At 39.3% G+C, this 26,808-nt stretch overlaps 1 protein-coding gene across 3 annotated transcripts; it reads left to right on the top strand.

Moving 5' to 3' along the window:
- Positions 1-1,287: 1,287 nt before the first annotated feature.
- LOC100794097 (UBP1-associated protein 2C) lies at positions 1,288-8,563 on the top strand. 3 transcript variants are annotated; one of them, XM_006592482.3, is made up of 2 exons: positions 1,288-2,747; positions 8,211-8,563. In XM_006592482.3, exon 1 carries the CDS (start codon positions 1,430-1,432, stop codon positions 2,741-2,743), a length of 1,314 nt encoding a protein of 437 aa, XP_006592545.1. In that variant the 5' UTR covers positions 1,288-1,429; the 3' UTR covers positions 2,744-2,747; positions 8,211-8,563. The 3 variants fall into 3 exon arrangements, with proteins under 3 accessions (XP_006592545.1, XP_006592544.1, XP_003541062.1); XM_006592481.4 differs by lacking the exon at positions 8,211-8,563 and adding an exon at positions 7,088-7,906 and having other exon boundaries at positions 1,299-2,747; XM_003541014.4 differs by lacking the exon at positions 8,211-8,563 and adding an exon at positions 5,587-5,910 and having other exon boundaries at positions 1,299-2,747.
- The last annotated feature ends 18,245 nt before the right edge of the window (positions 8,564-26,808 follow it).

Raw genomic sequence — 26,808 nt, 5'->3', positions numbered from 1 at the left:
TTCCTTCCATGGGAGGATAGCTTCAATTTAGGACGTTCCTGAAAAAAATTTAAATAAGTTTAACAATTTTAACAATAATAACAAATACTTATCAAATATAATTTATTAAAAATCATAAATACCTCTCCATTCCATACAATGACTGCAACATGGTCACCATAGGCAATCAACATTGACGGCTCACACGGCCCACCTGGAAAACCCTAAGCATCATCAACAATTTTCTTCAGCATGTTGGAATACATCTTCAGTTGCGTCATCCACGTGAGGAGCATCCTCAGCAACAGCAGCTTCCCGTTGCCTACGTGCGGATGCTGTGGGCCTTCGCCGCTGGGGAATATCATCTGAATGATGATTATGCTCTCTCTCTCTCTCCAGGGCTCTACCTATAACTCCTAAGACACGCCCTAAACCTCTAATTCTAACCATAATATGAAAATTCCCACATACATACATATTTTGGTCAAAATGCAAACAATAACTATACTTTTAATTTATCTAATAAACAATAACTATTTACAAACTAATAATAAAATAAAATATTTATATTTCATACAAATAAAATTTTTGTAAACAAATACAAAATTAATATATTTACAATTAAAATTAATACCTTTTTTTAAAACAAAACTAACAAATAAACTAACCATTTAAAAACATAACTGAAAACATAATTTTTCAAACAATAACTATTTTTAAAACTATATTAAATTTTTATATTTAAAATTACAAATAAACTAACTATTTTTCAATTTTTTAATTAATTAAAAAATAATATACGGATCATATGATCTCTATGAGTTATACGGATCAGATGATTCATATAACTCATATGGATCACCTGATTCATATGCATTATACGAACCAACCACCATGCTCCACCCTGCAGCAACCATTAACGAAGGAGGAGAAGCTTACCTCAATGGCAAAAGTGGTGGAGACGTCTCAACGGAAGCAGCCAATGCGCGGAAAATGAACCAACAAGTAGCGGAGATGTCCTCCAATGCTCACGCTCAAGAAGAGAAGAAGCCAACAGGTCAAAGGCGCAAAGAAGAAAAGGAAGCGGTGCAAGGAGGAGCTGGACGAACACACTGACCAGTAATGTGGAGGGAGGAAATTTATATTTTGTGAAGGGCATTTTCGCCCATTCGCTTAAAATGCTGGGTGCACCTAGAAACACCCAGGCTTAAAACATTGCGGTCCACCTTCCGGACAGCCCAAACCCTTCCAATACCTACTGGATCAATATAAAAAACGCCCAACATCCACATTGGGTATATATACCCCAAATATCTTGTTCTTTTTCCCTCTTTTCAGTCTCAGTCTCCACTTTCTGAGAAGAGGGCCAAATTAGAGTTAGATTATTAGGGTTTAACCGTTCCTCCCCTTCCTTTTCACCATAATCAACATCAACCTCTTCCAAATCCCAATGGATCCGACCAAGAAGCGCAAGCTCGACGAGAACGGCTTCATCAACAACGACTCCTCCGAGCCCCTCAAGCTCTCCCCCTCCGACGCCCGCAAGCTCATCGAGCGCTTCACCACTGACCAGCTCCTCGACATCCTCCAGGACACGGTGGCGCGCCACCCCGACGTCCTCGCTGCCGTGCGCGCTGTCTCAGACCCCGACGTCTCCCAGCGTAAGCTCTTCATCCGCGGCCTCGGCTGGGACACCACCACCGACGGCCTCCGCTCCCTCTTCTCCACCTACGGCGACCTCGAGGAGGCCGTCGTCATACTCGACAAGGCCACCGGCAAGTCTAAGGGCTACGGCTTCGTCACCTTCCGCCACGTTGACGGCGCGCTCCTCGCCCTCCGCGAGCCCAGCAAGCGCATCGACGGCCGCGTCACCGTCACGCAGCTCGCCGCCGCCGGAAACTCTGCGTTGAACGCCAACGCCGTCGACGTGGCTCTCCGTAAGATCTACGTCGCCAACGTGCCGCCAGACCTCCCCGCGGACAAGCTTCTTGCACACTTCTCCGTCTACGGTGAAATCGAAGAAGGACCGTTAGGGTTTGATAAACAGACTGGAAAATCGAAAGGGTTTGCTTTGTTTGTTTACAAGTCTCCAGAGGGGGCAAAGGCTGCGTTGATAGATCCAATGAAGACTGTGGAAGGGAGGCAGTTGAGTTGTAAGTTGGCGATTACTGATGGGAAGCAAGGGAAGCGGTCCGGGCCGGACTCGGGCCAGGCCCATCATGGGAATGTTCAGCACGGGCATGGGGATGGTGTGGGAGCAGGAATGGGGATACCTCCGAATTCGGGGTCGGGGTCGGGGCCCGGGCAGTATGGTGGGCCCGGGCATTACGGGCCTACGGTTGGGATGGGCTCTTATGGTGGTTTTGGTGGGCAGCCACCGATGGGCAATAATAACCATCCTCTGAATTCGTCGAATCCGGTACCAGGTTCTATGGCAGGTGCTGGTGGCTATGGTGGTGGGATGGGTGGGCCATATGGTGGATACGGTGGTGGGCCGGGATCAACGGGCTTTGCTGGTGCTGGTGGGATGGGAGCAGGAGGTGGAGGTGTTGGGGGCGGCGGGCTTGGTGGTGCTGGCGGTGGTTCTATGTATAGATTGCCAGGCTCGGGTGGAATGCCTGCTGGTGGTGGAGGTTATCCGGATAGTGGACACTATGGTTTATCAGCTTCATCTGGGTACCAGAATCAGCACCACCCTCCTTCTGGGGCTTCACCTGTGCCTAGGGTTCCGCCCATGTATCCCAACGTGCCCCCTTACTACTGAAGAGGTAATTTTGGATGTTCTTGTTATTGATAACTTTTTGTAGGTTGTGTGTAAGTGTAAGTAGTTCATGTGTTTTGTTTCTATTAAGTTTTGATTGCCCTGCGTTGTTGTTAGTGTGTTTATCTGTTTTGTGTGTGTGCTGTTTTTTCTGGCTGTAGTGTTGTTCCTTTGACTGTGCTATTTATTCTTGTTTTGCTTTTAGTGTTGTTGGGCTGCTTTGTATGCTGTTGGTTTTATTTGTGAATTAAGTTGATTTGGCGCTATGAGGTTTATTACCCTTTAAAGAGAAAATTTGACTCACTTGTTTATGTCATGGATAGTTTGCTTGTGTAGCGCTGTTTTTACTGTATATGTGCATGCTGAAGGAGTTTCCAAACATGTATGGGATGTTTTCCCTTTGTCTTGATCTTTGGGTTTCTTGCCATGATGTGTTTTTCTTTTTCAATGGTAATGGTTATGTAATGTTTTACTTGTCTCCTTTTGTTGACTTCTTGCTGTGATATTACAAAATATTTATTAAATTGAAACGAACATTCTAAATTGCTTGTGTTGTTGTTGGAGATCATATAGCTGATCTGTGGTTTTGTAAACCTGATAAATGAATGCTGTGATTCTCTGATGCAACTGTAGTTGGTTATAAATGGTTATAGTTGGTGAGCTTTTGATAAGTTGCATATTAATTGAATCCTTCCAGCATGAAATTCAATTGATCTTGTTAGTTTCTTTCTAACTTTTGGTTTGTTCTATATTTATATTTTATTTTGAATTATGTTTTAACTGTCTTGTTCATGTGTTAGTCTGGTTTTATTTCATTTGTCTTGTTGATAGTTTGTCAAGATACTGGCCTCTCTTAGTTGCCATATAACTTGGATTGTCTGAGAGATGAGATTCTTTTTTTCCAAAACGACAACAGTTAATGTGTTAAGTAACTAATTACAATGGATGGATTTCATAACTATGATGCTTATTCATTCTATTAAATCAAATATTACCTTAACTATTGATAATAGTATGGTATCATTGGCATAGTTGTCAATACCGGCGTAGCGGCCGGCTCTAAAAGTGGGATAGCGGATAGCGGGATGACCGCTATTTTAACGTATGTTAAATAATTAATAATATATATATAAAGTTTTTGATATTATAAAATTATGATATTATTATATTTATTTAATATCATTTCTATATTATTTAATTATTAACATTATTATTATATATGTTTTTTTTTGCTGAATCCCCTAATGGTATATTAAAACATGAATTTACTGTATAGTGTATACACATGGTAGTTGGTAGATAATTGTTAAGGCAGGATAATTTTGGAAGACGTGGTATAAAATATAAATAGTTGGTGTGCAGATGCAAGCATTGTCTCTTTCTGGAACATTCAAGTCCCGTCCCTTTCACTCCTTTTACCACTTTTCCTCACACCATAACACATTAATTAACACCAACACACACGCGATCAGAACAAGAAGAAGATAAAAGAAAAACATCAGACACAAGATCATAATAAGCAATTCATTCATTCTTCCTCTCTCTCTCTCTCTTTCTTCTGTGCCAAAGCTTTTTTTGTGGAAAAGAAAAGAAAAGGTTTCTCATTTTGTCTCCGACCCCTCTTTTCTGCCACCTTTGCTTCATTCACCCTTTTCCATTTTCATTTAATTTCTCGCTCTTCTCTTTTCTTTTCTTCTCTTTTTCTTTTTTCCTTTCCTCTATCTACCTTCTGATGCTGCGAACCTGGTGTTGTTTGTTGTGGCTGTGCTGTGTGGTGGGTACCTTGATTTTCCCGGTGGGCATCTGGAAAAGGAGGGTTCACTTCGAAGTAGCGGCGCAAAAAACTGCTCCGCAACCCGCGCCGCTCCGCAGCGATAGCGGCCGCTCCAGCCTTGACCCGAAACCGCGCCGCTACACACGTGTCCATCGCGGATGGGTGCTGCTCCGCTTCGCCCCGCCGCTATCGACAACTATGATCATTGGTACTTTTGAAATTGTATATTTATCTTTTCATTGTGAGGCCTGAGGTGAAGCATGTGAACTGATAAACATTAACAACAAAACCTTATTCCACTAGGTGAGGTTGGCTACATGGATCATACAATGTCATTTGGCTTGGTTAAAGAGTGTGAACTGATAAACATCAATGGAATGTGTTTATTGATTAGAGAAAGATCTGGCATTGTCTTGGCATTTATTACAATGTAAGAGTAGCCATCTAGATAAAAAAGATTTCAGTTTGTTCTCGTTTCATTTATATTAACTGGTAACATACTTTTATTCTTTTTCCTTGATAACTGCCTCTTATTTTTACTTTTTCTGTCAACTTGTAAGAATTGTAGCCATAAAATCTGGATTTACCTTGGGCGTTAGTGTTTTGGTACTGATTTATGAAAACTCTTGTATAGTGTTTATAAAGCATATAATATTTAGTTTGTGTCTGTTTGGTTTCTAGTTTATAGAATTTAATTGATGCTGACTTGAGAGTGGCGGCTTTGTGATTTGGTAATTTTCTTCTTTGACCTTTAATTGTGCCTTGCTCAATTTGCTTACTCACTCAACTTTTTTGCCTTACCCAGCTGGTTTCCTATTTAATTTCATGTTCGTTTTGTATTTTTTTTCACTTTGCCTTCATAATTTGACATTTTTTTCTTGCTTGAAATTTGTTTTGCTGGTTATTTGTGAATTGTCTCTAAACAATGGCTGTTTGTTCATGTGGGTTTTAAGAAAGGGTGTGCAACTATTTGTTTATTTTTCTTTTGTCAATAAGCCTATGCTTTTACAATAATGTTCTTTGAATGATGGTTGTAAAATGATGAATTGAGTTGAATGGATGTTTGATTCAGGTGTATCATCGCTTATTGGGCGCAGATGCTTTGTGTGCTTCTGGTGATTGCGTGAATTGCAGACTATGTGCTCTGGTGTAATGTATTTGTTAGACTGTACTTTTACAGCCTCTTGACTTCATCTGCTCCCTTTTAAGCCTTGATTCATATGAATGTTACTAGTTAAAGCTGTTGCGATAGACTAGTTTTGTACTTTTAGCTGGATCATCTGGGCTGATACAGCCTGTTTTAATTATATAGTCCTGGACTATGGTGAATTTTATTGGCTGAGTTTGTATTTAGTAACATTTTCCTATGGGTAGTATTAACAAAAAGTTGTTCAAAGTTGTTGTTTTGTTTAGCGTGTCAATATTTTCTAATGGATTGTTATATCCTGTTGATTTAGATGCTGTGATTATCTAATAATTTTCTAATGTAGTGGTAAATCAAAGATTTGTTTTTTTTCACTGATAGAAAGTAATTTGTCATAATTACCATTTTACTACTTAATGCTATGCATAAATCCTTGTGTCATTTTGACGAAGGGAATTGGTGATATCCTTTTAAACATATGGGTATTTCAATTTTTTAAGATATACTCACCTATTGGGTACATATCAAGATTAATCTTTTAAAAAACATTATGACTTTAATGAGATTAGGTGTGATTTAGGCTATAGTTAAGTCTACCTCAAGTTTTAGTTAAATATTTTCCTCTAAAAAATAGTTTTTAAGGTAAATTTAGGGATTTCTCCCTTTGTTGATCAATTGTTTGTGAAATGTGAAATGCGAGTATATTAATTTTTTTATTATAGATTATAGGTGTTTTCACAGTAATATATAAATATTTTATATTCTTCAATAACAATTAAGTCTTGTCCCATTAGATAAGGTCAATTAGATGGATCACATGATGTCATTGGAGTTGGTTAAAAGCCAAATTTTTATTTATTGTAAGGTTCCCTTTGATAATTTCTTCTATATCCTTCTTGGTCTCCTTTTACCCCTTTTTACATAGCTAAAAGCCGTAGCTTGTTCCCCGAGTGGCCTCTTGGTGTGGCAAACAACCTTCATTGTTTTTCTCTCATCCTTTCTTTGATAGGTACTGAACCAATATCTTCTTGCATATAATCATTCCATATCTAGTCCTTTCTTTTGTGGGAATAGCAAATATGACTATCATAAGATAGCAAAAATTAGTTATTTTTGTTTATTTCTATCAGGCTTGTGCTGTATGAATTTATTGTCTACACTGAGTGGCAAGTTGTTTCACCAGATGGCTATTCACTAGCATGGATTGTTAATGTTCTTGGGCTGTACGTAATTTTAATTTAATTTGTAGTCCTCTTGTTCCTTGAAAATTGTGCATTATCTTTTTCACTGTCTCACCTTGAACACGAGTCAAACCACCTTGTATGAGTTTACCCTTGTTGTAAAGATCCTAATGTGGGGCTATTTTGTGAAAGATAGCTGTGGAATTGTAAACTTCAATGAATTGATACTGTTATTTCCCATCTGATAGGGTTTAGTTTGTTTTGCTGGTTGATGACGAAGGCCTTTGCATCATCTTCAGTGTTTTGGCATAAGATTGTTGATTGCTAATGTGGAGACTGGATGAGAAACATACTGTGTCTAACACTCTTTACTTGAGCCCAGCATTATGTTTATAACGATAAAGAAAGCTTGAGAGATTGATGAACATCTTCGCTTCCTTCCGCTTATTGTACACAAATCCTTTTAGTGTTTAGGGTTTGAAAATAAATGCATTCTTAAATCTAACGAGATGATGAAATTGAAAGGGCAACCTGGTGCTTTTAAACTCTTGCCTTGACATGATCCAAGTGTTGCACCCATTATGGATCAAATATAGGCAGCCTTAACTTGCATTTGCAAGAGACTGATTCTAGAGTCAAACTTGTGACCCTTGATTTCATACTGAAACAAGGCTCTCCTAAATCTGAGATTATATTTACTCAATTTTATAGTAGTTTGATCTTGGATATGGATTATTCAGTGATTCTTTTTTGTTTTCTCTGAACTTGTCCCACAATTTGTTATCTGGATATTTATTTTTGCTTCCATGCCCTTTCTTCTCTCCTAATTAAGCTGCAGCATAATTTCACGTTTGTGGAACTTGTCTGATGTTTAGCTGCTTTATATATTCTTTTTAAATTTGGCTATATTAGGATCATTATTTTCTGCAATATTTCAGTCTTTTGGGTGATGCTTGCTTACCGAATCTTCTTATGTAGCTTGTGCTTCTTATTGATCGATTCTTTATATAAAATTTAACTTTTTGTTAACCCTTCGTGAGAATAAAGCTGGATTTACTTCGGTCAAATTTCATGTTCTCTGTAGTTGTTGCAAGATTATACTGAGGCTTGATTATTTGCAATAACTTCATCTTATTAAACGGCATTATTTGCGTTGAATTGACAAATAGTCTAAACCATATTAATCTTAACCCTTATGCAAATCATGTTTTAGTTTTTATTAATTTGGCTACAGATAAGAATTTTTATCTATATTTAGTCGGAACCTAAATCAGAGTAAATAAGTACTATTATACTAATCACTGTCATTGGCTGTATTTCTGGTAAAATGTTCTTCCACTCCGTCTTGGTTTTGTTGAACGTGAACTTAAGATGTGTTGGAGCATATCCGAGTAATTAAAGTAAGAAAAAGTGGCAGAAGTGAGATTGTGGTCTTGGAAGCTTTCTGAAATGGGTGTTGACAGTGATGGCCTTTGAAAACAAGATGACGGACCTGATTCCACTGACTTACGCCAATTTGGTGCTGCGCTTGTTCTATGCATGTGTCGACTTGTACAGTGAAGTCAGTTTTGTGTCGACTTAAATGTTTTACCCCATATGAAGAGAATTTATAAGAGATTACAGCCACATTATGATAAAATTAAGATGATTTGATGGAAAAGTTACGTATGGTCGTGTAAATTACTCTTGTATGCTTTACATTAAGAAGGATTGAGCTTGTGATAGGCCTCGCTACTACAAATCTTTGCAAACTTGCTGAACTTGCTTTTGTATAAAACCGGGTTAAATTTTATTATTCTCTTCGAATGGCAGTTGATACAAACTAAAACTCGGTAGCAGGATAGTTAAAATTGTTCTGAATTGCCAGTGAAACTGTTACGTTTAATTTAAAATACTATTTCTTCAATATATTTTATTAAAAAATATCATTGTGATTGAATGCAATGAGCCTAGACAAAATATTTGAGTGTCTACACTAATTTTATTTTATTAAGATGTTATAGTCCGTGAGTTTTATTTTTGACATTTGCTCAATGTAAATGGTGAAAGCTTAAAGATAATTGGGAAAGTAAGTCAAAGTTTACTCGTGAATTCGAAGATACTTGAGATAAATAATACTTGCATTAATTTGTTTTTGTTTTTTGGTGGGATAAAAAGGAATAATCAGTCTTAGTTTTAAACGAACTAAAATACGAAAGGTTTTGATATTTGTCTATCTAAAACACTTTATATCTTGTTTAAAGTATTTTTAAAAAAGTCTACAAAATTCAATATTTTTATAACAATTTTAAATATATTGTCTTGTAAAAAATTGTTATATTGTTTCAAGAAATACCTTAAGGGAAAAATTTGTGAACATTTGTAAAATATAATTTAATCTCTCTTCTAAGATTATGGATGAAGTATCTTATTTGTTGAATTTGTGATGGATTATGTTTCAAAACTTTATACTTTGAGTTTTGCAATTATCCTTATGAATCAAAACTAGACTATAGTACTATATCGAATGATTCTATCTACCAATATCATCCTTAGTGAAAAAAGTTTCAAACCTAGAAATGATGTTTGGATTTACAAACCACCCAACACTAAATATAAGATAGATGCTAGCAATATATTCTTTTGAACACATTCTCTATTATTGGTTGAAATTTACTCAAAATCATGAATTCGAGTGGATCTCACCTTTCATTTAATGTCTCTTTCTTGTTTTTGTAGTTTTCAATGAGTTTCAACAATAAGAAAGTGTATGTGTTAGGCGGTATGTTGCTAACACTTCTCCTAAATATAATCATATGCATCCTTCACTTATTAATGCATTAAAGTTGAGTATCTAACTATTTGTTATCAAAATCATGTTCATCCCAAATGTTAGGGGTCCTTATGTAACATGGAGGAAACTTGTTGTATTCGGTGAGAAACATGAGGAAACTCCTAAGTTCAAAGAATGAAGCACAATTGGTTAAGGCTTTGATGTTAAAACCAAAGACATGAAAGATGTCTAACACATCAAAATCTCATAGTTTTGATGACAATATGAAAGATTGATGGATTAATGAAGTTTACTAAGTTGTATAGGTTTATATGCATCTAATGATGGTATAGGTAAAACTCTTAACTTACACACCAAAATTGTTTTAATTGAAGATTCATCCAATGTACAAAAATGGACGCAAGCCAATGTTTTCACAACAATACATAGCGTCTAATGCGTGTATAAGTGAATTGTGGCCAAAGCTACTTGAAAACCCAACATCCAATGTATTGTTCTTGTTCGTCCAACTTTAGCAAGGAAAATTACACTAGCATTTCTACTTACATTTAAATTTTCTTGGTCCAAAAAGGTGTACACGTAAGATGTTTTCTTATCTATGATGGTTTTCTCCAAAAAGTGTCATGTGCTTTTATATTCCCTTTATCTTTTTGAATTGCCTTAACATTTGAATCTCAAGTATTTTTGTTACAAGGTAGTATAAGAATGATCATTGATAGAATATGCTTTGATTCAAGTTGTTTTGTACATGTAGTGGAGGCAAGGAAACACTTCTAAAAAAAGGACAATACATTTTCATTTCTGTCTCCTCAACAAAAATGGACACATAAAAAACAACACATACCATGTTTCCAAACAATAAGATTTTAATAGACTTTGACGCTCACAATGGTCACGTCTTGGATGAAGCCTATATATTGCAAGATTGAAACTTTTAAGATGCATGAGACTATCAAGCATACAAGTGAAATTATGAAAATCAATAACAAATAGTAACACTCTGATACAAAGCTGAAAACTCATTGGACGAAACCATTTGTGATACAAAGATCAATGTTTTTTTATTTGTGTTGTAATTTCATATCTTCAGTGTGTGAGCTGATTACTTGTAATCTTTCAAGCCTTTGCTATTTGAGAATTTTGAAAATGTCTTTGTAATTCAAGAATACTTAGGTGTATCAATCTAAGGGGATATTGGTATTGTGCCAAAAGTGACCTTGAGAATACTTATTGTAGTCAGAAGTAATAGTGAAGAATACTTGTTGTAATAAGTTTTGATTAATGGAATCCTTCTTAGGTTGAAGGACAATTGTACACAACTCATATTGAGTGAATCAATATAAAAACAAGTGTTCTTTCTTTCAAATGTTGTTTTATCCCTCATGTATTCCTTTTGGAAATGATTTCAAACATAGTTTTGAATCTTGTATTTGTGAAGAAAATTAAAAAAAGTTTTATAAGTCATAAACGCATCATTCAACTACTCTTCTAGTGTGTTTTGTTTATTACATTTGGTACCAGAGCTTGAACTCTTAGGGTTGGGTATCTAACACTACAAAGGAACAAAGATCCTGAAAAAATGATGGAAAATGAAGGATAGGTTGTGAACACACCACCACTCTTCAATGGTGTCATGGATGATTACATTTTTTTAGTCATATCATATTAACACGTGGGATGTAGTGGAGAATGACAACCACATACCCTATGATGTAGAATTCAACAAAATACCTTGTAACAGATGCATTGATGAGCAAAAGTAAAAATACTTGATAAAATCAAAATCTCACAATGCCATGATGTGTACTTTGTCAAAAGAAGGATAGACAACGGCGCACGGTTTCACAAGTGCCAAGTAAATGTGGGACACAATTCTGTTAACATATGAGGGTTCCATTGAGGTAAAATGTAACAAACTTAGTTTGCTTGTTAGAAAATATGAGATGTTTAACATGGACAAAAATGAAAACATACAATGTATGTTTGGACAATTCAAGACCATACTAAATGAGCTCAAATCTCTATGTAGACATTATGATAACTTTGATCATATTGACAAAATCTTGAGAAGTTTACCTAGACAGTGGAGACCATAGGTTACAGCCTTAAGAGCACTAAAAAACCTAGATAACCTATGCCTACAAGAGCTCATTGTCATCCTAAAAGTCCATGAGATAAAGCTGCAACATGATGAAGGAACAAATAGAGGAAAATCTCTTGCTCTCAACCTTTAAAAGCCTAGAAAAGCCACTTTGGCTAAAGCTCTTCTAGTTAATGATTCCTTTAATGAGTAGAGTGAAGGAAATGATAAAGAAAATGATCGAATAGTTTTCATCTCAAGGAATATTCATGCAATGTTGATAAGTAAAAGTGTCTCTTGTTGGATAAATAAAAAAAATAAGTTCTCAAAGGAAAAATACAAAGACTAGAGTTTAGTGATCTGCTATATTTAAGAAAGTTGAACACTTCAAGTTTGAGTGCCCTGAGCTTGAAAAGATAAAAGAGAAGAAAAAGAAGCCCTTCTTCAAGAAGAAAAAGAAAGGTCTCATGTCAATATCGGAAGACATGGAGGAAACATCCTCAAAAGAGGAAGATGATGAAGAATCCAACATATGTTTGATGGGGGACACCGATTCAGAAAACTCAGAAAAAGAACAAGATGAAGACGAGGTAGATTTCTCTAATCTATCTTACTTACAAGAAGCTTATCAAGAATTTTTTTCTAACTCATCCTTACATTCGAAAGCTTATGAAAGTTTAAAGAAATTTTTTCAAAACTAACCAAAGAGCATGGGGTTTTAAAGAAAGAAAAATATGATCTTTGGTTAGATAATGAATCTTTTAAACGTATAGATAATATAAATTGGATGAACATCCAATTAAGATATTGAAACTTGAAAGAGAAATCAAAAGCTTAAAGGAAAATATTTCAAAGCAAGAAAATGAATCCTCTTCAAAGGATCAACCTGATGATGTTATAGAACTTGATGGGGAGATTGATTCTCTAAAGAAGTTTTTGTCCTAATTTGTTGAAGGGTCTAAAAATCTCAACAAGCTTTTGAAATACGACATCTATTATTTTGACAAATATGGTCTTGGTTATTGAGGAAAGAAATTTGTTCATGATGAGTCCAATGATGTATGTTATTTCTTTGGAAAACCTGAACATGTAATGTCTAAATGCAAACACCTGGCTATAAGAGGTTCATCCAATACCTCTTACCCTATCAAGAAAAGATCCTAATCCATTTGACACCTAAAGAAATCATTCATGTTACAGATGTGCTTGACAATAGGAAAGAAACTTCAATCTTGGTATCTAGAGAGTGGATGCTCATGACACATGATATGAGAAAGGTCTATGTTACAAGACTTGCATCCAATGAATGGTGGTACATCACTTTTAGAGAGAATAAAAAAGGAAAGATAGATGGAGTAAGTAAGATAGGTATGTTGAGACAAAGTCCCTTCAAATAGTTTTAATTATGACAAATAGCTTTGAAGCAAAACCAAAGTGACTAAACATAGCTACTAATGGTTACTTTGAGTGTTCTTTATTAAGATAAGAAATATTAAAAAACATATCACATGTATGAAGCACATGCTTACAGTGAAAGCTTTCCATGACATAGATTTTGCAATAAGAAGTAGGACTACCAAAAGGAGAGCCATTTAGAAGCTAGAAAGGAGGTAATGTTTTCCTAGTCAAAGTTCAAATAGCAGAAGTTATGTATGCTCATAATCATGATGCCAAGGGATAGATATTAGAAGCTACACATGGCTTAAGGATCACCAGAAGTTTCATTACAGTTGGAATGTGATAACAAACGTGTCTCGTACTCCAAAGGCACACACCAATCAACAATGTGTTAGTGCTTAGACAACATTGATTCTGAAGCTGTTGCTATTTGTGATCCTTGACAAAGTCTAAGTTATAGGAACTCAAAGGAGACAATTTTCCTAGTCAAAGAACCAACAACCAAGTAAAATAGAGATTGTAGCACATTGCACTGTAGTACAAATGCATCTATAGAAGACATGCTGCAAAATACTCTCTAGAGAACATCCTATGATTCAAAATTTGAAATCATGAGGAAGCCACTAAGACAACAACTAGCACTAATGGATCTATCTCAACGGATATAATGTGGAAGCTGAGTAACAATGGAGTAAGAGCATAGATGAAGAAGAAAACTCAAGAGAGTTGTATGAGAGAGGTTTAATTTGAGTAGAACAACTAGCTGCAAGAACAACTCATGCATCATTTGAAAATTGAATTCAACCTCCAATGCCTAGCTCCTAATCAAGTCTATAAATCAATCAAATTTGAAGGAGCAACTTGCAAGGAAGGGTTGCCAAAGTAGAGGGTAATGGTCAAGGTTGGCAAACCCCCTACCTGAAGGAACTCCCTTAGCCAAAATACTTTAGGTGAATTTACTAAAGCTAAATGCAAAAAGAGTGTTTGTCCACCCATAGGTTTAAAGGGAAAGAATGCATAATAGTAGTCAAGGAACAACTACTTTTAAAGTTAGGTGGGAACATAATAGGTAGTTGTGTGTGTCCAGCAGTAGGTGCTATTGAGGATGAAGCTTGATAAAAAATTTTGAAAGATTATTTGAGTCGTTCCTATAAAGGCCTAGAGAATACTAAGGGTGAAGCCTAGTGAGGTTTTTTTTTTTAATTTTTTATAAAGAATACTTGGTAGAGCCTACAAAGGCTTAGAGAATACTAAGGTTAAGCCTAGATAGGCTTTTCAAAAGAATACTCAGGGAGCTTGCAAATACTTAGAGAATATTGGTTGTAGGAGCCTGTGGCTAACCGATCATTGTGCAGAGCACAAGACTACCAAGAGAAATGACAAAGGAAGTGATCCACGGTCACAACTCTGTAGCAACTCGGCTCCACTTTTCCTCCTCTTCTTTTTCTTCTACGTTTTTCAAGCTGCTGGATCTTTTCTTCTCTTCTCCTGCATGGCTATTTATAGAAAAAACCATCTAGTGTAGGGGAAACTCGCCCAGGCGAGCTGCTTGCTTAGGGTTGAAGGTATCAACTTGCCCAGGCGAGTGGTTTGCTTAGGGACTCACAGGCAAGTTGCATGCTTAGGGTTGAAGGTATCAACTCGCCCAGGCGAGTGGCTTGCTTCTATCAAACAACAATGTTCAAGCTCAACACGACATTGATTTCGATGTATGGAAAATCTCTGTGTGGACTCACTTTGAACATGGATGACAGAGTGGCAAGGGCATCGGCCATCTAGTTTTCCTCTCTAGGAATGTGATGAAATGATATGTCATCAAAGAGTTCCATCAATTTCCTGATGTAAGCCTGGTAAGGCACCAACTTGTGGTCTCTGGTCTCCCATTCACCTTTCAACTGATGAATGACCAATGTCGAGTCCCCGTATACTTTGAGCAACTTGACCCTAAAGTCGATCGTTGCTTGGATCCCTAGGGTGCATGCCTCGTATTCCACTATATTATTGGTGCAATCAAAACACAACCTAGCTGTGAAAGGTATATTTTATGCAACCAACATTGTCCCAATCCCATGGCCTAGTGCATTAGATGCATCATTAAACCACACAACCCACTTATCCCTGTCCTCTTCAAACAAGGCCATAATATCCTCATCAGGGAATTTTGGATGCATAGGCTGATAATTGCTTATGGGTTGTTGAGCTAGATAATCTGCCAAGGTGCTCCCTTTATCGCCTTCTGAGTGATGTAGACAATATCAAATTCTGACAACGGAACCTGCCACTAAGCTATCCTCCTAGTGAGAGCAGACTTTTCGAAGATGTACTTGACGGGATCCATTTTGGACATCAACCAAGTAGTGTAACTCATCATATACTGCCTCAAACTGTGAGTTGCCTATGCCAAGGCACAACACGTATTCTCTAGCAACGAGTAGTTCATCCCGTATGCTATGAACTTCTTGCTGAAGTAGTAGATGGCCCGCTCCCTTTTTCTAGATTCATCATGCTGTCCCAGCACACACCCTATTGACTCATCTAATACTGTCATGTATAGGATAAGAGGTCTTCCCGACACCAGTTGCACGAGCATAAGAGAACTCATAAAACATCGTTTAATCCTTTCAAATGCCACTTGACAATCATCGTCCCGTTGGACAGACTAATTTTTATGCAACAATTTGAAAAGAGGCTCTCAAGTGGCGGTTAACTGTGATATGAATCTTGCTATGCAGTTCAACCTTCCCAAGAAACCACGGACCTGCTTCTCGGTACGTGCCTCGGGCATCTCGAGGATTGCTTTTACCTTGTCTAGGTCCACCTCTATTCCCTTCTGGCTAACGACAAAGCCGATCAATTTTTCAGATTTTACCCCGAACGTACACTTTGCGGGATTCGGCCTTAACCTATATTTATGCAGTTGCCCGAACAACTTCCTCAAATTGACTAGGTGTTCCTCCTCCATCCTTGATTTGGTGATCATGTCATCCACATAGACCTTGATTTCTTTATACATCATGTCATGGAATAATGTCACCATGGCCCGCTGGTACGTTGCCCCAACGTTCTTCAACCCAAATGACATCACCTTGTAGTAGAAGGTTCCCCATAGAGTGATGAAGGTTGTCTTTTCCATATCCTCCGGTGCCATCTTTATTTGATTGTAACCCGAAAACCCATCCATGAAAGAGAATATGGCAAAACTGGCCGTGTTATCTACGAGAACATCGACGTGAGGTAAAGGAAAGTTATCCTTTGGACTGACTCAGTTTAGATCCCGATAGTCCACGCACATTCACACCTTCCCATCCTTTTTCGGGACCGGCATGATATTGGTGATCCATTCTGGGTACTGAGCAACGGCCAAGAGACCGGCATCGAATTGCTTCTTCACTTCCTCCTTTATCTTTAGGGACATCTCGGGTTTCATTCTCCTCAATTTTTGCTTTACCGGGGAGCACTTGGGATTTAGAGGTAGCTTATGCTGCACAATTTCTGAGCTTAAACCAGGCATATCCTGGTAAGACCATGCGAAGATGTCTTGGTAGTCTCGCAAAAGAGTCACTAATTCATCTCAGACATTCGCGGACATACAAGTGCGGACCTTGACCTCCCTTTCTTCTTGCTCCATGTTAGTCGCTTTATACGACTAACTTTTTTATAGAAATCATTTTCCAAAGCTTGTATAGTTCCCCAATTTATGGTCATTTTGGAGTAAATTTTGTAAATAAATATTGTTTTATGGTTAACACTGCCTCTAGAACATTTTCATTAGATTTAATGATGAAATCTGTGCATTTTCAGGTGAAAAAGAGGCTAAGTTTTGAATTGCAAAAAGTAGCAGTTGGGCTAAGCGCATATCCACCGCTAAGCGCAGCTTCAACGCGCTTAGTCCAAAGGAGAATTTGGCAGAGCTTCAGCATCAAGGCCATGCGCTAAGCGTGAGATCAATGCGCTAAGCACAGCAAGCGCCTTCAGCCAGGGTAAGCGCGAGACTGGCGCTAAGCCCAATTTCACTTACTCGCGCTAAGCGCGAGGGTGGTGCTAACTGCAACATCGCGATTTTTGAGCCTATTTAAAGCCTGTCTTGTGTAGAATTAGGGTAGACAATGCCCAGGGCACAAAATTCTACAGCAGCCACAGTGCCTATTTCGGGAAAAGAGCCCTAGAAGCAGCAAGGAGGAGCAGCTTGTGTGTTGAAGCCTAGGTTTTATCATTTGAGAGAGATTATTGAGTAGAGAGTGAGTGTGAGATGCAGAGAAGAGGAGGAGGAATCCCCCTTTTTGTTTAAGAAACTATCATTCTATGCTTTTAATCTCAGTTATTGTTAGGGTTTCTTTGTAATGGTGGGCTAAACACCCTAGTTGGGGATTTCTAATGAACAGCTGATGTAAATACCTAATATCTAGTTGACTATGTTTTCTATGTTCAATGCTTAATATTTGTATGCTCTTGGTCTGATCACCCACTTGTGTGCACAGTTAGGTGACTTTAACATTGGGAAATGCACTGTTGCCTTAGTACTTGATTGAAGCAGGATCGAAACTTAATCTTACATGAGGGGTCTGCGGGTTAAGTTTTGTTTTTAATTATGCTGTTACACTAATGCTGTTTAGTTTAGGCCTAGTCTTACATGAGGGATCTTTGGACGAAGCTTAGGCTAAATTAGGCTAAACTTTCGTAAGCTACTTGAGCTGAGTCTAGTCTTACATGAGGGATCTGTGGACGAAACTCAGTTTAACTTAGTCTAAACCTAAGAGGGTTGTCTAAATTAGGTGTAGTCTTACATGAGGGATCTGCAGACAAAGCTTGGATATTCAGCTTGACGAGGGATCGAAGGTTTAGTAATTTAGGCTACAACATAGAACACAAGAGCACGATTGATTAGGGAAATATATTTCCATGCATCAGCTTGTTTGTTAGAAAGATCCAACATATCTACTGTCGCAACGTGCCCTTTTGCGGGCGAGCGAAGGCGAGGCTCACGGGTGCGCTTTCCAAAGGAGGAAAGATGCGCGGAGTCGCCACCAACGTTTATTTGTGGAAAACGTCGGGAAAACCGAAGGAAATCGGTCAAAAATGAAAATTCTAAGTTCGGGAGTTGTATTTACGTTTGAGGAAGGTATTAGAACCTCTCACGTTTGTCTCAAAGGACAACAACCTATTTTTTAGAATTGTGGAAATTGTGTTACCTTAACTTTATTTCTTTTTATTTTTTGAGGTCGACAAAAGTGGGGCTCTTGCTCCTACGTACCCTCCATCAAAGAGGAAATCAGACCTACGTAGTTCTTCCTTATGCGTGAGTCAAGTGATTCTTTTACTTTGAAAGGTGATCATTTTAAGGCGTTGGACCTTAAAAATGATCCATTTTACTTGGTAAGAAACTGAAATGATAAACTTTCAAAACCCTATTTTTGTGGACGAGCTTGACTAGGCGAGTTGATTTTAGCCTTAGTTTCACTTTAGTTATTAGTCAATTCAATTAAGAATAAGAAATCCCAAAGAGAAAACGTCCGATTGATTTTTCGCTTTATTTTACTAAAAGGTATTTTTTGATTATTATATTATTATTTTACCTCTTTTTTGATTTCCAACGTGGTTACCGCACCACCGAAGGGTCGGAATTTATTTTAACCGAAATTAACGGATGATACAATTCAAACGACTGGTGGAAATTTATTTTATTTTTAGATTAGGCGAGAAATGAGTTAAATAAATGACTTAAGAACGTCAAAAGAGGGTATAAAAAGCGAATGAAAACGAGAATAAAAATACATGAAACCAAATGTGGACCCCCACGGGTACATAGAATGAATTGAAAAGCTCAATTTGAGGTACTTACCCGTTAAAGACTGAAGAAAACGAAGAACGAACGATGAATGTTGAAGAACGGTCGAGAATCTTCGTGTAATTACTCACGGAAACGTTACGGAAGCGTCTCGGCTTGGATTTTCTTCACGGAAATAATTTTTCTCATCAATTTCGAGAGAATGAGAAGTGCCAAGAAGGCTGAACCCTTTTCTTCTTCACTCCTCCCCCTATTTATAGCAAAATAGGGGAGGAGCTTGCCACCCAGCTCGCCCAGGCGAGCAAGGTTGCTTCCTCCAGAAGCAACAGCCTTCTGGAGGAAGAATCTGGAAGGCCCAAGTGGGCCAGATTGCTATTTGTACCCCCCTTTTTACTAAATGCACCCCTTCTACTTTTTTTGGTAATTCTTTTTCCGTAACGTTACGAAACTTCACGAATTTCGTAACGATACTTATTTTCCTTCCGCAAGGTTACGAATCCTTACGGATTATGTATTTACTCTTTTTTAGCTTTCGAAGAAGTTATGAAAACTCACTGATTGCGAAAAATACCTCCTTTCGATTTCCGTTACATCACGGAATTTTCACGGATCGCGTAAGCCTGCTTCCTTTTGATTTTCGGCACGTCTCGGGACTTCACATATTGTGAAACAAAGGGTGCCAAATATCTCGAAGCGGCCAATCAATGGTTGTATATCATCAAATTATAATCCCCGGACGAAATTAGGGTATGACAGTTGCCCCTCTTTACTTACCTCTCATTGGAGATAAGAGGAAAGCAAAGATAAGACACTGATTTCGTCCATCCTGCCCTTTCCGTGATGACGATTCTCGTCTCTACTCCTTCTTTTTTGCTGTACAACACAAAACAAAAAACAAACAACAACAAGAACAACGAATATAATATACATATACACATATACACATGTTTGGCGAAGGAACCGATCCAGAAAACAGAAGAACATATTTCCCAGTCACCAGAGGCTCCGCACTTGATAATGGAGGACACATGAACAACGCTAGGCAATGACATTCATGGGACTCCAAAAAAGGTGGAGAATGGAGGATTGCCTCGAGGGTCCGCACTTAGGCAATCATGAAACTTAGCTCCAAACTCGAAGGTGGAGGACACATGAACAGCGCTAGGCAATAACATTCATGGGGCTCCGAAAAAAGGGGAGAATGGGGGATTGCCTTGAGGGTCCGCACTTAGGCAATCATGAAACATAGCTCCAAACTCGAAGGTGGAGGACACATGAACGAAAACGCAATTCATAGGCTCCGAAAAAGGGGGAGAATGGAGGATTGCCTTGAGGGTCCGCACTTAGGCAATCATGAAACAAAGCTCCAAACTCGAAGGGGGAGGACACATGGACAGCGGCTAGGCAATACATTCATGGGCTCAGAAAAGGGGAGATGGAGGATTGCCTGGAGGGTCCGCACTTAGGCAATCATGAAACTTAGCTCCAAACTTGAAGGTGGAGGACACATGAACGAAAACGCAATTCATGGGCTCCGAAAAAGGGGGAGAATGGAGGATTGCCTTGAGGGTCCGCACTTAGGCAATCATGAAACTTAGCTCCAAACTTGAAGGTGGAGGACACATGAACGAAAACGCAATTCATGGGCTCCGAAAAAGGGGGAGAATGGAGGATTGCCTTGAGGGTCCGCACTTAGGCAATCATGAAACACAGCTCCAAACTCGAAGGTGGAGGACACATGAACAGCGCTAGGCAATAACATTCATGGGGCTCCGAAAAAGGGGGAGAATGGAGGATTGCCTTGAGAGTCCGCACTTAGGCAATCATGAAACTTAGCTCCAAACTCGAAGGTGGAGGACACATGACCAGCGCTAGGCAATAACATTCATGGGCTCCGAAAAAAGGGGGAGAATGGAGGATTGCCTTGAGGGTCCGCACTTAGGCAATCATGAAACATAGCTCCAAACTCGAAGGTGGAGGACACATGAACAGCGCTAGGCAATAACATTCATGGGGCTCCGAAAAAGGGGGAGAATGGAGGATTGCCTTGAGGGTCCGCACTTAGGCAATCATGAAACTTAGCTCCAAACTCGAAGATGGAGGACACATGAACAGCGCTAGGCAATAACATTCATGGGGCTCCGAAAAAAGGGGGAGAATGGAGGATTTCCTTGAGAGTCCGCACTTAGGCAATCATGAAACACAGCTCCAAACTCGAAGGTGGAGGACACATGAACAACACTTGGCAATAACATTCATGGGGCTCCGAAAAAAGGGGGAGAATGGAGGATTGCCTTGAGGGTCCGCACTTAGGCAATCATGAAACTTAGCTCCAAACTCGAAGGTGGAGGACACATGAACGAAAACGCAATTCATGGGCTCCGAAAAAGGGGGAGAATGGAGGATTGCCTTGAGAGTCCGCACTTAGGCAATCATGAAACACAGCTCCAAACTCGAAGGTGGAGGACACATGAACAGCGCTAGGCAATAACATTCATGGGGCTCCGAAAAAGGGGGAGAATGGAGGATTGCCTTGAGGGTCCGCACTTAGGCAATCATGAAACTTAGCTCCAAACTCGAAGGTGGAGGACACATGAACAGTGCTAGGCAATAACATTCATGGGGCTCCGAAAAAGGGGGTTGGCAGGACCGAATGGTCCACCGGGTTTTTTCCACCTAAAAAAAGAAACATGCTTTTTGCAAAGAAAAATAAATCATTCGCGAGAGCACCATATCTTAGAGAAACAATATACTTGTGCTAAGGTTAATCTTCCTTGTAATCGAGAATGAAGGGCAGGATGTCAACTTTTAGCTTTTAAATGAACATGCAGGGGAAACATCGGGCTAAGCTGAAAATAAACTCATAGTGTATAAAACTCACACAGGCAAGTGTTTTATCCTATTCCCAAACCATAACTGCACCATGACTTTATTTTGCACATGACTTCCTATCGAATCAAAGATCAAACGTACGATCACGGACCAATAGGATTTTCTCGAGGGTAGTATTTTTGGAGAGGAAGCTGGGTGTTTCGGTCTTTTCCTCTTTGTTCATGTGGGATGGGATATTGCCAGTCGAGAATGATTTTGAGTGGCAATCTGGCTTGAAGAATTTCTGTCCTCTTTCTTTCATTGATCGAGAATTGCTTCTTTCCCCTTTTTACTTCTTTTCGATCTTTGATCAGGAATCCTTCTTTCCTTTCATATGCTCTTTTCTTTACTTTCATCTCTCTTTTTTCTTTTTTTTTTCTTTCCATTTCTTCCTTTTCTTTCTTTTCACTTTTCCTTCCCCATCCCTTTCTTTGGGAAATCGGGTTTTAGCATTCTATTTGCTCTCCCTTGAGGAGATTTCGCTGTCCTTTCCTTCGGGGGAAAGGATGAGGATTCCTTCTTTATAGGCCAAGGTTCAAAAAGGTCTAAGGTTGTGTTTCAATGGGGTCTTTTATCGTGGGAACCCAATCTTGATATCTGGGGTGAATCAAATTTGGGTGTCAAGGTGTCGGTCTCGGGTCGAACTCCCCTATCACTCCATAAGGCACGCGTGACAATGATGATTTGAAAATAACGTGCAAAATTAGTCATGGCTACAGCCAGGTGGGCACTCAAGCATCCCGTTTATGGCATTGTGATACTACGGTTGGGAATTTACACAGACAGACCCAACGTTTCCAAGTTATGTTCTTTCATCAGTTCAATGAATTCATCAATTCTTATCTCGGTTTATTCCGAAAAATAAACTCTTAGCATCAGTCCCTTGTTTCCAGAAGATATGTTTGCTCTGTACGAATGATTTATACTTCTTAACTATAACATGTTGATCTTTGCGGTCTTTCTTTCTTTTTCCTTTTTGTATCATTTTTATATTCACAAAACTTTTCTTTGTACATCTACATGACGAACTTTTTCTGTAAACGCATTAGAACTCTTTCTCTTTACGTCACACGGTCTATATACAAACCCTATTTACGTTCAAAGATTTTTTCATTTTTCCCAACACACACTTATGGTTCACACAAAAGTTTCTTCATATACACTCGTTGCTCACACACACAAGGATTCCTTTCCACGCATCATTTACACACACAAAAAAAATCCTTTTATACACGCTTTCCTATTTCTTTGTATACGCAGACATTTTATTCACAACGCTTCTTTATTTTTATTAGGATTTTTGGTTCATTTTATTTTTTAGGACGACGTTCCTAAATGAAAAACTCTACACGGTCCTGGCATTTCAACAAACATTATTGACAACAATGAAACAAGTACCGACGTAACAACTCAAATGATATGTATGTACAAAACAAAAGTCAAAACATGAAACAAACGTTAGTCCCTTAGTAAAAAAAAATATATATATATATATAACAGGAAAAATAGAAACAAAAAGAAATATGGATCAAGGGATCTCCCAATCATGTGGCCCCGCTTCCTCCTAAGAAATCAAGTAAATCGGTCATCTCCTCGTCCTCGCGGGCCTCATCTGCCTCGTCGGGATCCTCTGCTGGTGCCTCTGCTGGCGCCTCTCCTGCCCGGGCCTCAGGCCAATCTCCAGGCCATGCGACCTCTACCCTGAACTGGTCCGGAGTAGGGCACGGAAAAGAAGTAAAACCCTGGCTCTGTAGGATGAGGCTCATCTGGTAAAGACAATCATGGGTCTGTACATGAGCCCGGTGGTTGGCCGCCTGCTGGCGAACCAAATGCCGCAAACACTGCTCCGTATCAAACGATTCGGCTGGACCAGCCTGATGAGGTGGCGGCACGTCTGCGGCCTGCGGAGCATCCCCCTGGGCCTGTCTCTGCATGCAATATTTCTCAATAAAAGCTCGGGTGATGGGCGGCCGAATCACCTTGCTAGGTGCGACGGGGACTCCGAACGACTGGCAGAGTCCTATGATCAAGGCGGGAAATCCCAGGGCCTTGTTGGACTTATCCGGGTCCAGAGGGTGCCTGGTAGGCGCCATACCTGTAAATAGATAGATGGCATCAGCGATTAACTGAGCCACGTGAATGCTCATCCGTGTCAGGATGGCGTACACCAGCTGACACTTCAGCAGGGGGAGGTCGGAATTATGATCGCTGGGCTGGATGTTGCTGAGCAGCAAAGTCATCCAGATCTGAGTCAGGGTGGTCATGTTGGTGCGCATGATCCGCACCGGTCTCCCGGCAGCAGTCCGGGCAAAATCCTGCCCCGATACATTGTAAAAAAGAAAACACACTTTCATGCTCAAAGTGTTGCGTCAAACTTTACACCTAATTTATATCCTAAACATTTGCTATCACAAACTACTTACATACATTTGAAGTACACCATACAAATTTTTACTGTTTCACTCATATTTATTTATATGCATATTGGAAAGCTAATTACATCCTGCACATATTTGCATTCAAAAAGGCATTCCACACTATCATACATTCATTTAGGAAGACAATCATTCAAACTTTGCTAGGAATTTCATGCTCCTTATATTTACCTATGTATACACACTATTGCAAGGTGTTTTCCACGCTACCTCTATGTAAAGTATCAAACATGGGGCAGCCCAAATTCGAGCAAAAGCTCTCACAAGCAAATCCTAATTTTCATGTTTTTCTAATTTTAAAACCAAATTTTTGATTCCTAGCCATAAGCATGTTTCCTTGCATTGAAGCTACAAGTTTGGGTTCCTAAGCTTGGGATTGCATTCGGGCACCTATTTCGACTTTCCTATGCTGTCTCTACATACATAAAACAGCCCCACCATCCCAATTTTGCAAAATCATATTCATATATCATTGGGGCATTTCACCGAGCACTTGATGGGCGCATGTTTGGACATAAATTGCAAGAGAATGGGGGCAATGTGGCATGCCCCATTGCTTCAGAATACAACCTAGGCCTAAGGCCTTCTCATTCAAATCCTCAACTCAAGAAAACAAGCATCAAAGCAAACCAGAACTGCCTCACAAATATAAGCACGTTCTCACAATTTAGAGCACCAAAAGATGAAGAAAACACATTAATGAGAAGCTAAAAACTCAAGGATTGAATACTTACTGGTGGGGGGGGGTAGAACCCCCAAAAAGGAAAGCAAAATGCCCCCAAAAGTGGTTTAGGGGAGCAAAAACCGCAAGCTTTTGGGAACCCTTTTTTTAATAAAGGGGGGGGGGGGGGGGGGGAAGTTTTTGGATACAGTTCCCCTCCCTCATTTTTATATTTTGAGTGTAGGGGTTGCTCGCCCAGGCGAGCTCAGCTCGCCCAGGCGAGCTAACCTGCCAATTTTTTTTTTTTAAAAGGGTGCATTAACCATGCCCCCTCCTCCCTCTTATGAGTTAGCGTTTTGCCTACTTGAACCTACTTAAGTTAGAATTAGGCGTTGATTACTTAAAAAAAAAAACAATAGTAGTAAAATACTGCGAATTCAAAGGATATTGGGCTGCCTTGCAGCGACGTTCTTCGCTGGCCCAGCGCCGGGAAGGGGTGACGATTGGTCGGTCGCGATGCTATCCTCCATTCGCCTCCCTCCCTAAGTACCTGCAAGTAGGAGACAAACAATATGCGGCCAATCGTGACCGGTCATCGTCTTATCTTGGTCGATTTCTGCCCTTGACTTGTCTTGACTTCTGGCCGTGGCCTGAGACGATTCTGCTCCTTGCTATCACAAGATATGCATGTGCATGTATGAATGTTTCTAATGCGATGATTTTATCTTAGTGAAGGCTGGTTAGATTCAATTTTAAATAAGTGTTTGGGGCACCCCATACACCGAGCGAAGAGGGCTCAAGTTATAACAAATCTAAAACACAAGGTTTGAAACCAAAGGGAGGACTGAAACCTCGCCCATCTTTTCTTTTTCAAAGAAGCGAGACAAATACAGTGAATGGGAATCCTTAGAGGGAACCAAGAAGAACGAGAAAAACTCGGACATAAAAACATGCAGCGGTCCTCTTGATTGCCCCAAACTTCAAGCGTAATATCGTTTAACTACATCGGAGTTCACGGGTGAGGGCAGCTCCTCGCCATCCATGTTGGTGAGTATCAGAGCACCCCCAGAAAAAGCCCTTTTCACCACGAAAGGTCCTTCATAATTCGGGGCCCACTTGCCTCGATTATCTTTAACAGCATGGGACATTTTCTTCAGCACGAGGTCCCCCTCGTTGAACTTGCACAGACGTACCTTCTTATCGAATGCGTTCTTTACTCTTCGTTGGTACAGACGCCCATGGCTCATGGCTGTTGTCGCAACCTACCCTTCGGCGGGAGGGCGACGCGTGACTCGCGGGATGCGTGTTCCACGAAAGGAATACGCGCGGAGTCGCCACCAACGTTTATTTGAGGAAAACGTCGGAAAAATCGGAAAAGACGCGATCTACGAACTTTTAAGTGAAAGGTTCGGGAGTTGTATTTACGCGCGGGGAAGGTATTAGCACCCCACACGTCCGTCACAAGGGACGACAACCTTTAATCGAATGTGCAAACATGACTTTGATTTTTATGTTCCCTTTTATGTTCTTTATATCCTTTATACCCTTTTTATATTTTTTTTTTTTGTGTGGTCGACAAGGGTGTTTCCCCTTGCTCCTACGTATTCCTCAATTTGGGATGAGAAAATCAGACCTACGTAGTTCTTTCTTATCAAGTGATTCTTTTTTACTTAAGTGGTGATCATTTTAAGGCGTTGGACCTTAAAAATGATCCATTTTACTTAGTGAGAAATTGAAATGACAAACTTCAAAAGCCTATTTTTGTGGACGAGCTTGACTAGGCGAGTTGATTTTAGCCTTAGTTTCACTTTAGTTATTAATCAATTCGGTTAAGAATGAGAAATCCCAAAGAGAAAACGTCCGATTGATTTTCCGCTTTATTTTACTAAAAGATGTCTTTTTGATTATTATATTATTTTTTTACCTCTTTTTGATTTCCAACGTGGTTACGGCATGACCGAACGGT

Source organism: Glycine max, chromosome 12, assembly GCF_000004515.6.
Source record: "Glycine max cultivar Williams 82 chromosome 12, Glycine_max_v4.0, whole genome shotgun sequence".
NCBI lineage: Eukaryota > Viridiplantae > Streptophyta > Magnoliopsida > Fabales > Fabaceae > Glycine > Glycine max.
The sequence above is the reverse complement of the archived record's forward strand: the minus strand, read 5'-3'. Positions and strand labels throughout refer to the sequence as shown.